The sequence below is a fragment of the Hyla sarda genome, chromosome 2 (genome assembly GCF_029499605.1).
Source record: "Hyla sarda isolate aHylSar1 chromosome 2, aHylSar1.hap1, whole genome shotgun sequence".
NCBI lineage: Eukaryota > Metazoa > Chordata > Amphibia > Anura > Hylidae > Hyla > Hyla sarda.
In genome coordinates, this window is record NC_079190.1 from 299484196 (window position 1) to 299497883 (window position 13688).

Genomic DNA, 13688 nt, shown 5'->3' on the forward strand with positions numbered 1-13688 from the left:
ATTGTATCTAATTCTTAACATTGATATCATACAGGACAATGCATCAAAGCTGCTTTTAGCCCTCATGGAGAGTCGTCATGACAGTGAGAATGCAGAAAGAATTCTTATCAGTCTACGACCCCAAGAATTGGTAAGCAACTTTTAGTATTAAAGTGACATGTTATGTGATTCCTAACATATCTGAAGATTCATTTACTGAAGATTTATTTACTAAAAAAGACATCTTACCCAGAAAAAAATATTACTGCCTCTTCTTAGGCGCTCAGTCCGACTGTAGTAACAAACTCTAGACTCTAAAAACAGAGCGACCAGGACAAAACACAAAGTACAGGAGGGGCTTAGCTAGTGCTATGTTCAGCAGAGAAGGAGAGCCTGGACTCTGGGAAGCTGTTTCTTGTCATCCTATTACTGTATGCACACAGTGTTCCCTCTTGAATGTAATTCCCTATACCCCTTCCTTTAGCTTGTCATTATTAACAGCAGCTCAGTAGTAAGTGTAATCCTTTTATTTCTGTGCTGTAGTTTATTTCCTTTCTGCTCACATAGTAAGCCAGTGCTACATTAAAGGAGAATTGTCACACAGAGTATCGCCACGCAATCTCCTGCACGGTACCCCGGCTCTCCCCGGGAATGAAGCGTGTCGACCCCTGCATGAAGCAGTGGCCGAAACACCCCCTCCATGTATCTCTATGGGAGAGCCAGAGATAGACATTCCCCATTACCGGGGAGAGCCGGGGTCCAGTGCAGGACGATGGCACGATATATATCTCCTTTAACCTCTTCTTCCCCCACATTCAATCTATAGAATTGTACTGTAAATCATCAGGCCAGGGAAAAGGAAGCCCTATGTACATACTACTGGCAAACAGCCCAGTTCTGGTCTCATTCTGAAATGGACAGAATGAGAAATACCTGTGCACCATGGATCACCTTGTCATCTATCTGAAGGGTTAATATAACAAAACCATGCAAGTTTATATAAATCTTTTGAAACGACAGGTACATTTTAAACATATTTAAAAATAATTTTTGGGGATGTTTTTTCTAATCTAATATAATTCATTCTGACCACTAAGCCTAATAACAACCTGACACCTACTTTTCTGTAGAGATCATTTTCCAGCAGTTCCCTCCTAATCATCACAGGCACCAGTAGATACATAAGACTTCTGCACAGATCATAGAATATGTCCAGAAAACTCTCCTACAGAAGGCAGTAAAATCAGCTCCACTCTTTGGGGGTTATTTATCAATAATGGTCTAGGCTAGATCATTTTTGTTGTTTGTCTAGATGTGTTTTTTTTGGTGGTGCTGCTCCAAATTTATCATATTGTCGCAGTGACCATGATAAATGTTACGCAGATCTGCACCAAGATTATTTTATACCGCCGCTTTCAGATCATGCCTACCCTGCTTCTGAGGAGCTAGTTTATCTGTTTGTTTGGCTTTATTTGTTTTAGTTTTAATGCAAATGAATGTCTAAAAGAAGGTCTGCAAAGAGTGTCTCAAATTTGAACAGTGGTTTACCTTGCCGCAGGCCATAAAAAAAAAAGTTATTGTTCGAGAAATGGAGGTTTTAGTTGAACATATATATATTTTTTACCTTTCATTTTATTTATTTTTTTGTTATTATCACTTTGTCGGATATTTTTTTAAACTTGGGCACATGAAATTGCCAACAATCTTATTGTTTCTTATGTCTTTACCATTCCTTTTTTGTACCTTAAAAAATATATCTGATTGTTTCATATGGACAACTGCTTTACTTTTCATTTGCATTTTTTTTTCTAATTTTTAACTTTTTATGTCTTTAAACGTTCTTATTCTCTATCTTATTCTCTTTCTCTCTCTCTCTCTCTCTCTCTCTCTCTCTCTCTCAAAAAAAATTGCATATGTAGACCAAAAAAAGCAATAGAACACAATGATAAATAACCTCCTCTGTGGGTATGTCCATGGGGCTTGCAGTTAAAAGCAGTTCAGGCAAGATGGCTGTACCATATTAATATACTAAAAAAATAAATACAAATATTTGAAAAAACTGATTAGAAAAAACATATTTCAGTATTTGCCTCTAATCAGTAAAAAAATCTAAGTGATATATTCAATTTAAATGTATTGTACCTTTATCAATAAAATTTCTGCTATATTGTAGATGTCACCCTACTGTATCCAGAATATATATTTATTAACACTTGAGATGTCTTTATTAGGTGGATGTTATCAAGAAAGCTTACTTTCAAGAAGAAGAAGGAGACTCTGATGCGTCTGATGTGTTACCACGTGAAGTTGGACATAACATTTACATCCTTGCTTTGCAGGTTGGCCCTCGTGATTTTATTTCCTTTTTTATCATGTTACTATGTTAGTACTGTATTTCTATAAATTAGTCACCACAATATGATGATGGGTAATATAATGCAGTAATATCCCTTTATAAAGAGCATAATGTTCATATAATACTTTTTTAATTTTATTTTTACGCCAACAGTTTGCAAGTTTGGCATGTATAAATGTTTATGCATAGAAGGACAAAACAAGCTACATCATTTTCCAATTAGTTACCAGTTTTGTACAGTTATTGATTTTTTTTAAAGCACAAATGTCACATAAAAATAGGGCAATAAGCTGTCAACACAGCCTACAAGCCTACAAGCTGCTTACTGGTAGACTGCAGCCATATCTTTGTTTTGGCACTCTTAAGCTGTAAAATCAACTTTTATTCACTGTCGCTAACAGTCGGAGAGGGATGGCCATGTCTCTTTTCATCAACGTCACAGTGCCAAAACAAAAGTATGGCTGCCGAATACCAGTAATCAGCATGTAGGCTTTGTTGACGGTTTGTTAACCTGTTTTTATGAGACAGTTGCACTTTAAGTTTTTGCCATAATAAAGAACTTATGAAAGATGAAGAAAAAGTTTTACCTTTTACACCATGGTCACAGGCCATAATTATGGCAGGCACATTTTGCCAGCATGTATCAAGAGGATGTGCCTCTTTATAAATGTCAGCTAATGCTTATGCCACAACTTTTGGATTGCCTTCAGCACACACATGTGTGCTGCAGGTAATCCAAATACACTTGGCTGGGCATAAATGTGCACCAAACACTTTTATCTGTCGGCTGTATACTATACAACACTGCCTAGCATAGCACTGTATAGTATACTGGGGCCCAGACTCTGAGCTGGCCTACTGCCAGCTCAAAGCAGGGACTCCAGACAGATCAGCGATCTGTGATTTCAGAGCTTGGCTAGGCAGAAGATATACATTGCATTCCTCTTGACCAGGAAAGAGTAAAGGTATGTTCACACTGCAGAAACTCAGCTCGAGGAATTTCACGAGCGGATATTCCGTCAGGCGGCCACCGCCGAAGATACTTTGGCGGTGGGACGGCGGGGCACTGCGCTGTCACCATCGAGGCTATGCAGTACTCGCGGAATTCCGTGCAAAGAATTAACATGTTCTTTCTTTGCGCAGAGCAATTTCAGCGGCGCTGAAGACCCGTTCACACTGCGGGAATTCCGCAGTGTGTACATACCCTTAGGGAGCAATCCTCTGATGCTGTATACAGCTGTGCGCTATGTATGGCTGTATACAGCACATCCCACAAACTTTCTTATTTTGTGCGGCACTCCCGGACATGATAAATCCTAGCATACATGATGCATCACAATGAAAACTCCCACAAAACGCTCGCTGAGAACAAAAAGTAATTTACGCTGATAAACCTAGCTTGGTACATGCTTCGCACAAGGTGCACCCCACCAGCGCAGGATTTTAGACTTAAATATAGGTTCATACATGGGCCCTTTATATTCTGTGATCAGCATTGACTGTGGTATGTAAAGGGTTTAATGGATGACACGTGCGCTTGGTATAGGGGGTCATTTACTGGCCAAGATGGGATATTTAGGCTGCTGCAGTGACCACTAGAGAAAATGAAGAAGCTTATTGCGTAGTTTTTCTACACTTAATTAAAAGGGTTTCCACAGACTTTTATACTGATGATCTATCCACTCAAGTGAATGGGACAAGCTACAGTATCAGCTATAACCACTACTGAATGAAGAGCTTGCATCAGTGCCTTGAATCTGACACTCATTTATTGGATATACCCAATATCTGTGCAGCAGATTTTCTTTTAAGCTCTGAGCATGGACCTAACAACAACAACACCATGGTAAGAAGTGGTCCTGACTTAAAAGGAACACTACTACACTGTCCCTGACTATAATACTGTCACACAATGCCCCTGAGTATAATACTGTGACACAATGTACCGCTGAATAGAATACTAGCACACACTGGATCCCTGAATATAATACTGCCGCACACTGCACCTGAGTATAATACTGCCTCACACTGTCCCCTTGAATATAATACTGCCACAAACCATACCCCTAAATACCACTACTCGCTGTACCCCTGAATATAATATTGCCACACACTGTACCTTTGAATATAATAATACCACACACTGTTTCTTCTCAGTTCGGCTGAATCATACTCCTGTACTGTCCCACTCTCAGACTCCTGTTTCCCTCCAGTTCTTTTGCCCTCCTCTACTCCCCTCTGCCACCCTCACACTCCTCTGTCCTACTCCAGACCTCTTTGCCACCTTACAGATTCCTGTTCCCCCTCCACACTGCTCTGTTGTCCCCCCAACATACCCCCCACTGTCCTGCTCCAGTCCTCTCAGCCCCTCCCCTTTACAGACTTCTTTTTCCGCCTCCAGACTCCTCTGTCCTCAAAGACATCTGTGTCTTGCTCCATAACCTTCTGCCTTCCCTTAAGACTCCTGTTCTCCTGTTTCCCACTATAGACACCTCTTTTCCCCTTGCAGTTTCCATTTTCCCCTCCAAACCCTTCTGCCCCCCCCCTTCTCAGACTCATGTTTCTCCCTCCAGACCCCCCCCTTAACAGATTTCTGTTTCCCCCTCCAAACTCCTCTATGCCCTCTAAAACACCCCTTAAACTCCTGCTCCAGACCCCTCCTATCCTCCCTTACAGACTCCTGTCCCCCTTTCCCCTCTGTTCCCCTTCATGGTTATCTGGTAGGATCTTCTGGCCACAGTTACTGTCCCACAGTTTCTGGTGAAAGAGAGAGCAGAGGATCGCTTGTCACAGGTGATGCTGCGAGCAGAGGGAGCTCTTTGCCGCACACATGTCTCCCACTTAGACCATGCCCCCAGCCTTCTTGCTAGCCTCCCTCGATACTATGTCCTGCCCAGCCACAGAATGACAGCAGCATTGCGAAGTAAGAATACTGCTGTCGTGCGGGCACTCCCTTAGTCGGCTACATGGCTGTGCAGCAAACACTGGAAATCACCAAGTAAAACGTTGTAATATGGCCCATTGCATGCTATATCATGAAAACACTATGGGGGACATTTATCAACGTATTGACGGCCTTTCTTTTTTTTTTGCTTACTCTGGGCACACAAAAAGTTGCATGTGCGCCTAAGCACTTTTTTTTTGCAACTTTAGTGGATAAGCAAAAAGTTACAAACAGCCCCTACCTAAGCAAATTTCAGTTTTCACTTTGCAGTGGTCGGGAATTTATCATGTCCAAAGGTGGCACTTAGGCAAAAAAAAAGTCGCAAACCCTTTACAAGTCTGCTCCAGGTCTGACCTGGAGAACAAAGCTCCTGTACATGAGCAAATTTAAAAAGTCCCCCAAAAAACTCTCACAAAAGTATCAGTCTCAAAAAAGTATCAGCCACTCTTTTGTTTTGCTTATGTGCTCCAAATGTATCAACTCCCTGTGATAATATGATAAATACAGTATGTAGCACATTTGGTTTGCTTACCAAAGCAAACAATGATAAATGCCTTCCTAAATGTACAAGTGGGATATGAACCCAGAGGGTAAATTTACATGCGGGAGATTTGGTGCAGAAATATCTGCAATTGTCCTAATTATCTGAAATATTCTTATGCAAATTAATATATCTTATTGCATCACAATAATTTATTCAATATATCTGATGCATGTAAACTCACCCTAATATTCCTTAGTGTTGTATATGCTGTAGATTCCTGTAGGTTTTCTGGTAGGCAGGTTTCACACATACTGTAGATTTTCTGCTGCAGAGTTCAGATATTTATTTACAATGATTTAGGCTATGTTTACATGTTCTGCTTAAGCTGCAAATTTTTATGTCGCAGGTTTGATGCTGTAGATTTTATGATGTGTTCAGCTATTTATTTATATTGATTTAGGGTAAGTTCACACATGTGTTTTTTGCTGCAATACACAGCATAAAATCTCCAGCATATACTATATATGTGAATAAGTTAAATATGCTGAAATTATATTTCAAAAACAGTTTTCTGTTTGCAGAGCAACTCATAGATGCAGTTATCTAACAAAGAAACAGCAATTTTTATTGATTCTCCTTTCTACAATATTACACATAATACAACTAATTAATGTAAATTAGCACAATTTTATGTCATTTGTTTGTAGCTGGCACGCCACAACAGGCATCTACAACAACTTTTAAAGCCTATCCGAAGAATTCAAGAGGAGGAAGAGAGCATCTCTACTATGGTAATACTAGCTCTATTTGTTTATCAAGTTTAATCTATATATATAAAACTCAACGTGTGTGTGTGTGAATGTTCCAGCATCACGTTGAAACGGCTAAAGATATTAACATGAAACTTGGCACACATGTTACTTATATGTCAACAACAAACATAGGATAGGTGATTTAACCCTTACTCACCCCCATTTGCCAGGGGCAGGGTTTATGTTTAAAGTCCCATACAAGTCAATGGGAAATATATGTTACTGCATAACTTCCAAACGGCTGGAGATATTTCGATAATACTTGGTCACATGTTACTTATATATCCACTTAAAATATAGGATAGTTAATTTAACCCTTAACTACCCCCATTTGTGAGGGTCGGGGTTTTTGTTTAAAGTCCCATGCAAATCAATGGGAAATGTATGTTCCCACATAACTTCCGTACAGCTGGAGATATTTCAATAACTGGTACACATATTACAGGTCGGGATAGGAGGTTGACATAGGAGGTCGGGATAGGAGGACCGGGATAGGAGGTCGGGATTGGAGGACGGGATAGGAGGACGGGATAGGAGGATGGGATAGGAGGTCGGGATAGGAGGTCGGGATAGGACGACGGGATAGGAGGACGGGATAGGAGGACAGGATAGGAGGACGGGATAGGAGATCGGGATAGGAGGAGGGGATAGGAGGACGGGAAAGGAGGTCGAGATATGAGGACGGGAAAGGAGGACGGGATAGGAGGACGGGATAGGAGGTCGAGATAGGAGGACGGGAAAGGAGGTTGAGATAGGAGGACGGGATAGGAGGTCGGGATATGACAACAATATATGAGGATGGGATATGAAGTCAAAAGCTTCCTCCTTTGTTTATTTTCCTCCCCAACACGGATTAGGAAGGAAAAACCGGGCAACGCTGGGTACTCAGCTAGTCTATATATATAAAACTCAACATGTGTGTATGTATGTGTGTATGTTCCAGCATCACGTTAAAACGGCTAAAGATATTAACATGACACTTGGCACACATGTTACTTATATGTCAACAACAAACATAGGATAGGTGATTTAACCCTTACTCACCCCCATTTGCGAGGGGCGGGGTTTATGTTTAAAGTCCCATACAAGTCAATGGGAAATATATGTTACTGCATATGTTACGAGATAGGAGGTCGAGATAGGAGGTCGGGATAGGAGGTCGGGATAGGAGGACGGGATAGGAGGATGGGATATGAGGTCGGGATAGGAGGTCGGGATAGGAGGAGGGGATAGGAGGAGGGGATAGGAGGTCGGGATATGATGACAGGATGTGAGGTTGGTATATGAGGTCGAGATATGATGACGGGATGTGAAGTCAAAAGCTTCCTCCTTTGTTTATTTTCCTCCCCAACAAGGATTAGAAAGGAAAAACCGGGCAACGCCGGGTACTCAGCTAGTGTTATATAAATATGACTAACAATGCACCTATTGTTAGCAGTTTTACCCCATTTTTGCATTGTTCTCTACCGGTCTATCCTGCCTCTAGTTCACAGACACTTTTTTATATCACTTTTCATTTCCAAATACATTTTTAAACAGGAGACAGTGAAGTTCGGCAGACAGGATTCTCTTGGCAGATTTCAGTAATTAAATATGACTAAGTTCATGTGATATATTAACTTAAATTGAGAGATTGTCCAAGTGTAAGACAGACTTAATTGCCAATATTTATCAGCTCTGAACTTTTCAGGTATATTCTATTTCATTAAGTTTATGTATTAGGTTAACTATGACTATAAATAAAAAAAAATCATTATTGCAATACAGGTGTAGTCTTTTCAATATCATTAGGTGAAATACAAAATGTAAATGAAAGAGCATGTACACTTACAGGAAATGTTCATCTTCCATGTTCCCTGCACCTTAATGGGCTTTCTCTTTCCCAGTATCTGATTTTTCATCTAAAGTGCTATTTTGCAGTCATTTTTATGAGTGGAAACAACTGTAAACCAGAAAACTTATAGCACGGTTAAAAACAACAATTAATGAAAGTTGCCCTTGTTACATTATGTGCTGTTAGAGAAGGATTACATGTGCTAGTTGGTTTGTGAAGAGAATTAGTACAAGTTATACATATAGATTCAGTTACAAATCTTGAATTTTAAACTGTATGGTGCAGATGCAATTACCTCTAAAAGTTCTTAGCTAGTTGGAAGAAATATGTAATGAAATGGCTCAGGAGCTTTGTGTAGTTTGGCTCCCTAGTACAACAACTCAAGCTAAGGCTCTGTTCATGTGTGTTGAAAGCTCCTTTTAAATCCCTTCATCACATATTCTGTCATATTTGGTAGAAAGGATAGCACTGCATGCAGCATTATTGTTCCCATAAAAATGATGGAACCAACAGAGCCCATTAAAAGTCAAAGTCCATTTGGCGCCATTTGTGTCCATTAAATGATGGATCTGCAACGTCATCATTTACACTTTTTATTTTTAAGGATAGGGACTCATAGCGACCATTACAAAGTGTCCTTATCCTTGGAAATGCTGCATGAGGTGAAACATGTTGGAGGGTATAGTGTATAAGTGTTTTTATACCAGATCATAGCAATGTGTACTATATCGACACAGCCATTCTAGATATACTGTGCCAGATATATACCATGGTATAATGTAAAGCCATACAAATATTTTGGTATTAGATCTTGTACCTTATATCTATTTCATGCTTATAACTTGACTAGTATTTTGTATACAGGCACAATACATAGGAGGAGATTCTTGGACTTATAACCCAACTTAAAGGGATACTCCGCCCCTAGACATCTTATTCCCTATCCAAAGGATAGGGGATAAGATGTCAGATCGCCGCGGTCCCGCTGCTGGGGACCCCCGGGACTGCCGCTGCGGCACCCCTCTGTCATTACTGCACAGAGCTAGTTCGCTCTGCACGCAATGACGGGCAGTACAGGGGCCGGAGCATCGTTACGTCACGGCCCCGCCCCTCGTTACATCACGGCCCGCCCCCCTCAATGCGAGCCTATGGGAGGGGGGGTGGTGGTCGTCACGCCCCTGCCATAGACTTCTATTAAGGGGGCGGGCTGTGATGTCACGAGGGGCGGAGCCATAATGTCGCTGCTGCTCCGTTCCCTATATCGCCCGTCATTACGCACAGAGCGAACTCGCTCTGTGCAGTAATGACAGCGGGGTGCCGCAACGGCAATCCCGGGGGTCCCCAGCAGCGGGACAGCGGCGATCTGACATCTCATCCCCTATCCTTTGGATAGGGGATAAGATGTCTAGGGGCGGAATACCCCTTTAAGTTTAATAGTTTGATGCACGTTTAGCAGATATTCAGTGAGTAATATGTATTAAATTACTTGCTGGTGTAAATAGTGCATATCCATCTATCTCCAAATTTATAGAGTCGAGCTGTTGGACCATAGACTACAGAGATAAGGATTAGAAAAGTGGGTGCACTAAAGTGTACCTGTCGTCAACAAAAACTTTTGATATAATGTAGATAATACTATTATAAGGAATATACGTTGATTAAAACATTTGTTTATTTTTGGGCAAAAAAGCTGCAGCTATTGTCTGTATGTCTCTATGAGGAGTCCAAAAACAGGAAGTGAGCGCAGGACAAGCAGGGCTCTGTGCAGGCAAGTGACTTGTCAGTCATCCTGCTTGTTCTCAGTGTACAGAGCCTTGCTTGTCCTCAGTGCACAGAGCTCTGCTTGTCATGAGTGTACAGAGCCCTGCTTGTTGTCAGTGTACAGAGCCCTGCTTGTCCTCACTGCACAGAGCTCTTCTTGTCCTCACTGCACAGAGCCCTGCTTGTCCTCACTGCACAGAGCTCTTCTTGTCCTCACTGCACAGAGCCCTGCTTGTCCTCACTGCACAGAGCTCTTCTTGTACTCACTGCACAGAGCCCTGCTTGTCCTTAGTGCACAGAGCCCTGCTTGTCCACCCTCACTTCCTGTATTTGGACTCCTCACAGAGACACACAAACAATAGCTGTAGGAACAAAAATATACAAATTTTTTAACCAATGTATATTACAAATATACATATAGGGTACGTTCACTCGTGAATGTACCCACAATGGTATTATCTACATTATATAAAAAGTTTTTGTTAACGACTGGTACACTTTAAGGGCTTGAATAGGAAAAGTTTATTGTTCCCCACAGATGCGAATGCCCATTTTTCAAGTAGAACATTCATATGTACCTCACATTATTGTCTGAAGGGGTGGGTCTGCATTTACACAATGTTGTGATACAGGTTTCATATACTTTATAGCCACCCAATCTCATCATATTTTCTTGTGTATGAGCTTGATATACCACCTTGTTAGTCCTTTACCATAATATAGTGTGATGTTGTATTACCTCCTGGACCGAGTACAAAATATTGTGTTCTCAACAAAACACATTTAATTTGGGTTATGTTTTGTACTTACCCGTAGTGGAGGGTGTATGCTAGAGGAGCATTAGTAGCCCCTCAAATTGTAGTACTGTTAATTATTTCTCTCCCCGGTTTTGAGTTTAGATTGTTTTCTCTTGGTTTTTATGTTTATATATTTTTACAAGTGCAGAGAGAAATTAGCTTATTTACTTAAAGGGGTACTCCACTGAAATTTTTTTTATTTTTTTTAAATGAACTAGTGCCAGAAAGTTAAACAGATTTGTAAATTACTTATATTTAAACCAGTTTTCTTTTCCAGGGGAGTATCCCTTTAAATTTAGTATGTTAGTATGTACACATCAATCCTATGAATAAGCTGATCTTTTATCATTTACTAGCTCATAATGTACATGGTAGAAACTAGAGATGAGCGAACTTACAGTAAATTTGATTTGTCACGAGCTTCTCAGCTCAGCAGTTGATGACTCATCCTGCGTAAATTAGTTCAGCCTTCAGGTGCTCCGGTGGGCTGGAAAAGGTGGATACATTCCTAGGAAAGAGTCTCCTAGGACTGTATCCACCTTTTCCAGTCCACCTGAAAGCTGAACTAATTTATGCAGGAAAAGTCATCAACTGCCAAACCGAGAAGCTCGTGAGGAATCAAATTTACTGTAAGTTCGCTCATCTCTAGTAGTAACCATTCAGAATAACTGTTTATTTTTCGGCATTCCAGTTTTTTTGTTTTTTAGCTATGTAACCTAAGAATATACAGAAAGTAGTGGGATTTCACAAATCAGTAGTTTCTTCCATGTGTGTAGATTTCAGGACTTAATGTTGGTTATTTCATTTGCAGCTCAGTCTAAATAATAAACAGCTGTCACAGATGTTGAAGTCGAAAGCTGCCCCAGTAGAGGAAGAAAAAGAAGATCCTCTGGAATATTACGCCAGACATACTTCACAGATTGAGGTAAGCGTGTAACTTAGTAAGAGACTGACATGTAGGAGTAGGCCAGATTGTGAGGCAGTTATCTTCGATAATATGACTTATGGCCAGGAAAACATATATATACAACATCTCTTGCCACTCTGTTGTCAGAAAACATTTTTCTTCTGTAGATTTAATTTTAGAGGAAGTTTCGGCAGTGTAAAAGTAATAGATTGTATAAATCGTGAGAAAGATGCAGCTTTAGTTTTGCCTCAGGCAGCAGTATGCTCAACTACATTACTGTACCCATTTATTTCACACACTGCCAATTGTGGGAATACTTTTATGAGGTGCCTCATGAATTATGTGTTTGCTATCCATAGATTGTACGTTCTGACCGAAGCATGGAACAAATTGTGTTTCCTGTTCCAAATATCTGCAAGTTCCTCACAGAAGAGACAAAGCACCGAGTATTCATGACCACTGAGCAGGATGAGCAGGGCAGCAAAGTTAGCGATTTCTTTGACCAGTCATCTTTCCTTCATAATGAGATGGAGTGGCAGAAGAAACTGCGAAGTATGGACTTGACAGATAAGCTCTTAATGTGGTTTGTCATAGGAAACGAACAGCTGTGTGGTTTCAGCACTTCCTTTAGTCCTTAAACTATATGGATAAGGCCCAAGTTGTCTTATGCTATGAAAACAGATGATAATAGGCCTGACTGACATCTGAACACACAGTGCTGGCATTTTCACCTTCTTTTAGTTATAGCAAATCTATGTGCAAAATCAGCAGCACAGCCATTAAAAGCTTAAAAGAACTAATTTCACATATTCTAGTGAAGATAAATGACAAAATGCAATGCAATTACAAGAATTCTAGAATTTCTTTTTGGTAAAGTATGCATTTATTATCCATACTACTAAGGGAATGAAATTCAATATTGCTTGATATAGATATACAGTAGCTTTATAATTTTCACCTTTGATCTCTTTACCAATAAAATTGTAAGCTCCACAAAGGAAACAGTATATATACATTTCATAATAAGTTCACGGTACAGAAATTGAGGACTACAACATATTTGCCTTAGTGATCATGTGTCTTCAATGTAATCTCTTATCAGAAAATGGCAGCAATAGACAGGATTTTTACTATGGGCAAATATTCTCCTATGTCCCCAATTTATATAGGTTCTCTTACTGCAAGCTTACTACGATCACATTGATGTCTGCCATTAACCCCTCAGATGCCATGATCAATATTGATCATGGCATCTGCGGCAATGTGGTGATTCCGATGTGCTGATCTGATTGCCCACAGCAGGATCGCAGGGTTCAGATCAGCTAAGATTGCGGATGGGGGGGGTCTCCTCACCTGCCTCCTACTGTCATTATGGGCTCTTCTGCTTAAAGGCAGACCAGAGAAGTAGATAGCAGATAACACTGATCAGTGATGCCTATCCATAGCACTGATCAGTATTTGCAATATAAAGATTGCAATAAAAATGTGTGAAAAAAAATTAAAAAGGGAAATTTTTTTTTAAAGGAGTACTGTTGTACTGAAAAATGTATCCCTATCCAAATGATAAGAGATAAGTGTCAGTTCTGAGACCCCCTGCAATCTCCTGCACTGCATCCCTGCTCTCTTCAGGAATTATAGTTTATGGATTTTTTCTAATAGCCGTTTTAACCCTTTATCGCCCGTTATTAATAATGGATGTTATTTTGTAACGGGAGAAATAGTGCATGCACTATTTCTTCCGTTCATTCCCCAGTCACAAAATAACAGTCGCTATTAATAACGGGCGATAACGGGTTAAAACGGCTATTAGAAAA

The 13688-nt window shown here is 40.3% G+C and overlaps 1 protein-coding gene across 2 annotated transcripts in view; it reads left to right on the plus strand.

Moving 5' to 3' along the window:
* ITPR3 (inositol 1,4,5-trisphosphate receptor type 3) overlaps nt 1-13688 on the plus strand; it is a 275928-nt gene that overhangs the window by 193270 nt on the left and 68970 nt on the right. For both annotated transcript variants that reach the window (XM_056557562.1, XM_056557561.1), the window contains exons 44-48: nt 35-130; nt 2211-2318; nt 6471-6554; nt 11779-11892; nt 12234-12426. In XM_056557562.1, coding sequence (XP_056413537.1) covers nt 35-130; nt 2211-2318; nt 6471-6554; nt 11779-11892; nt 12234-12426 — 595 coding nt within the window. The remainder of the gene's footprint in view (nt 1-34; nt 131-2210; nt 2319-6470; nt 6555-11778; nt 11893-12233; nt 12427-13688) is intronic.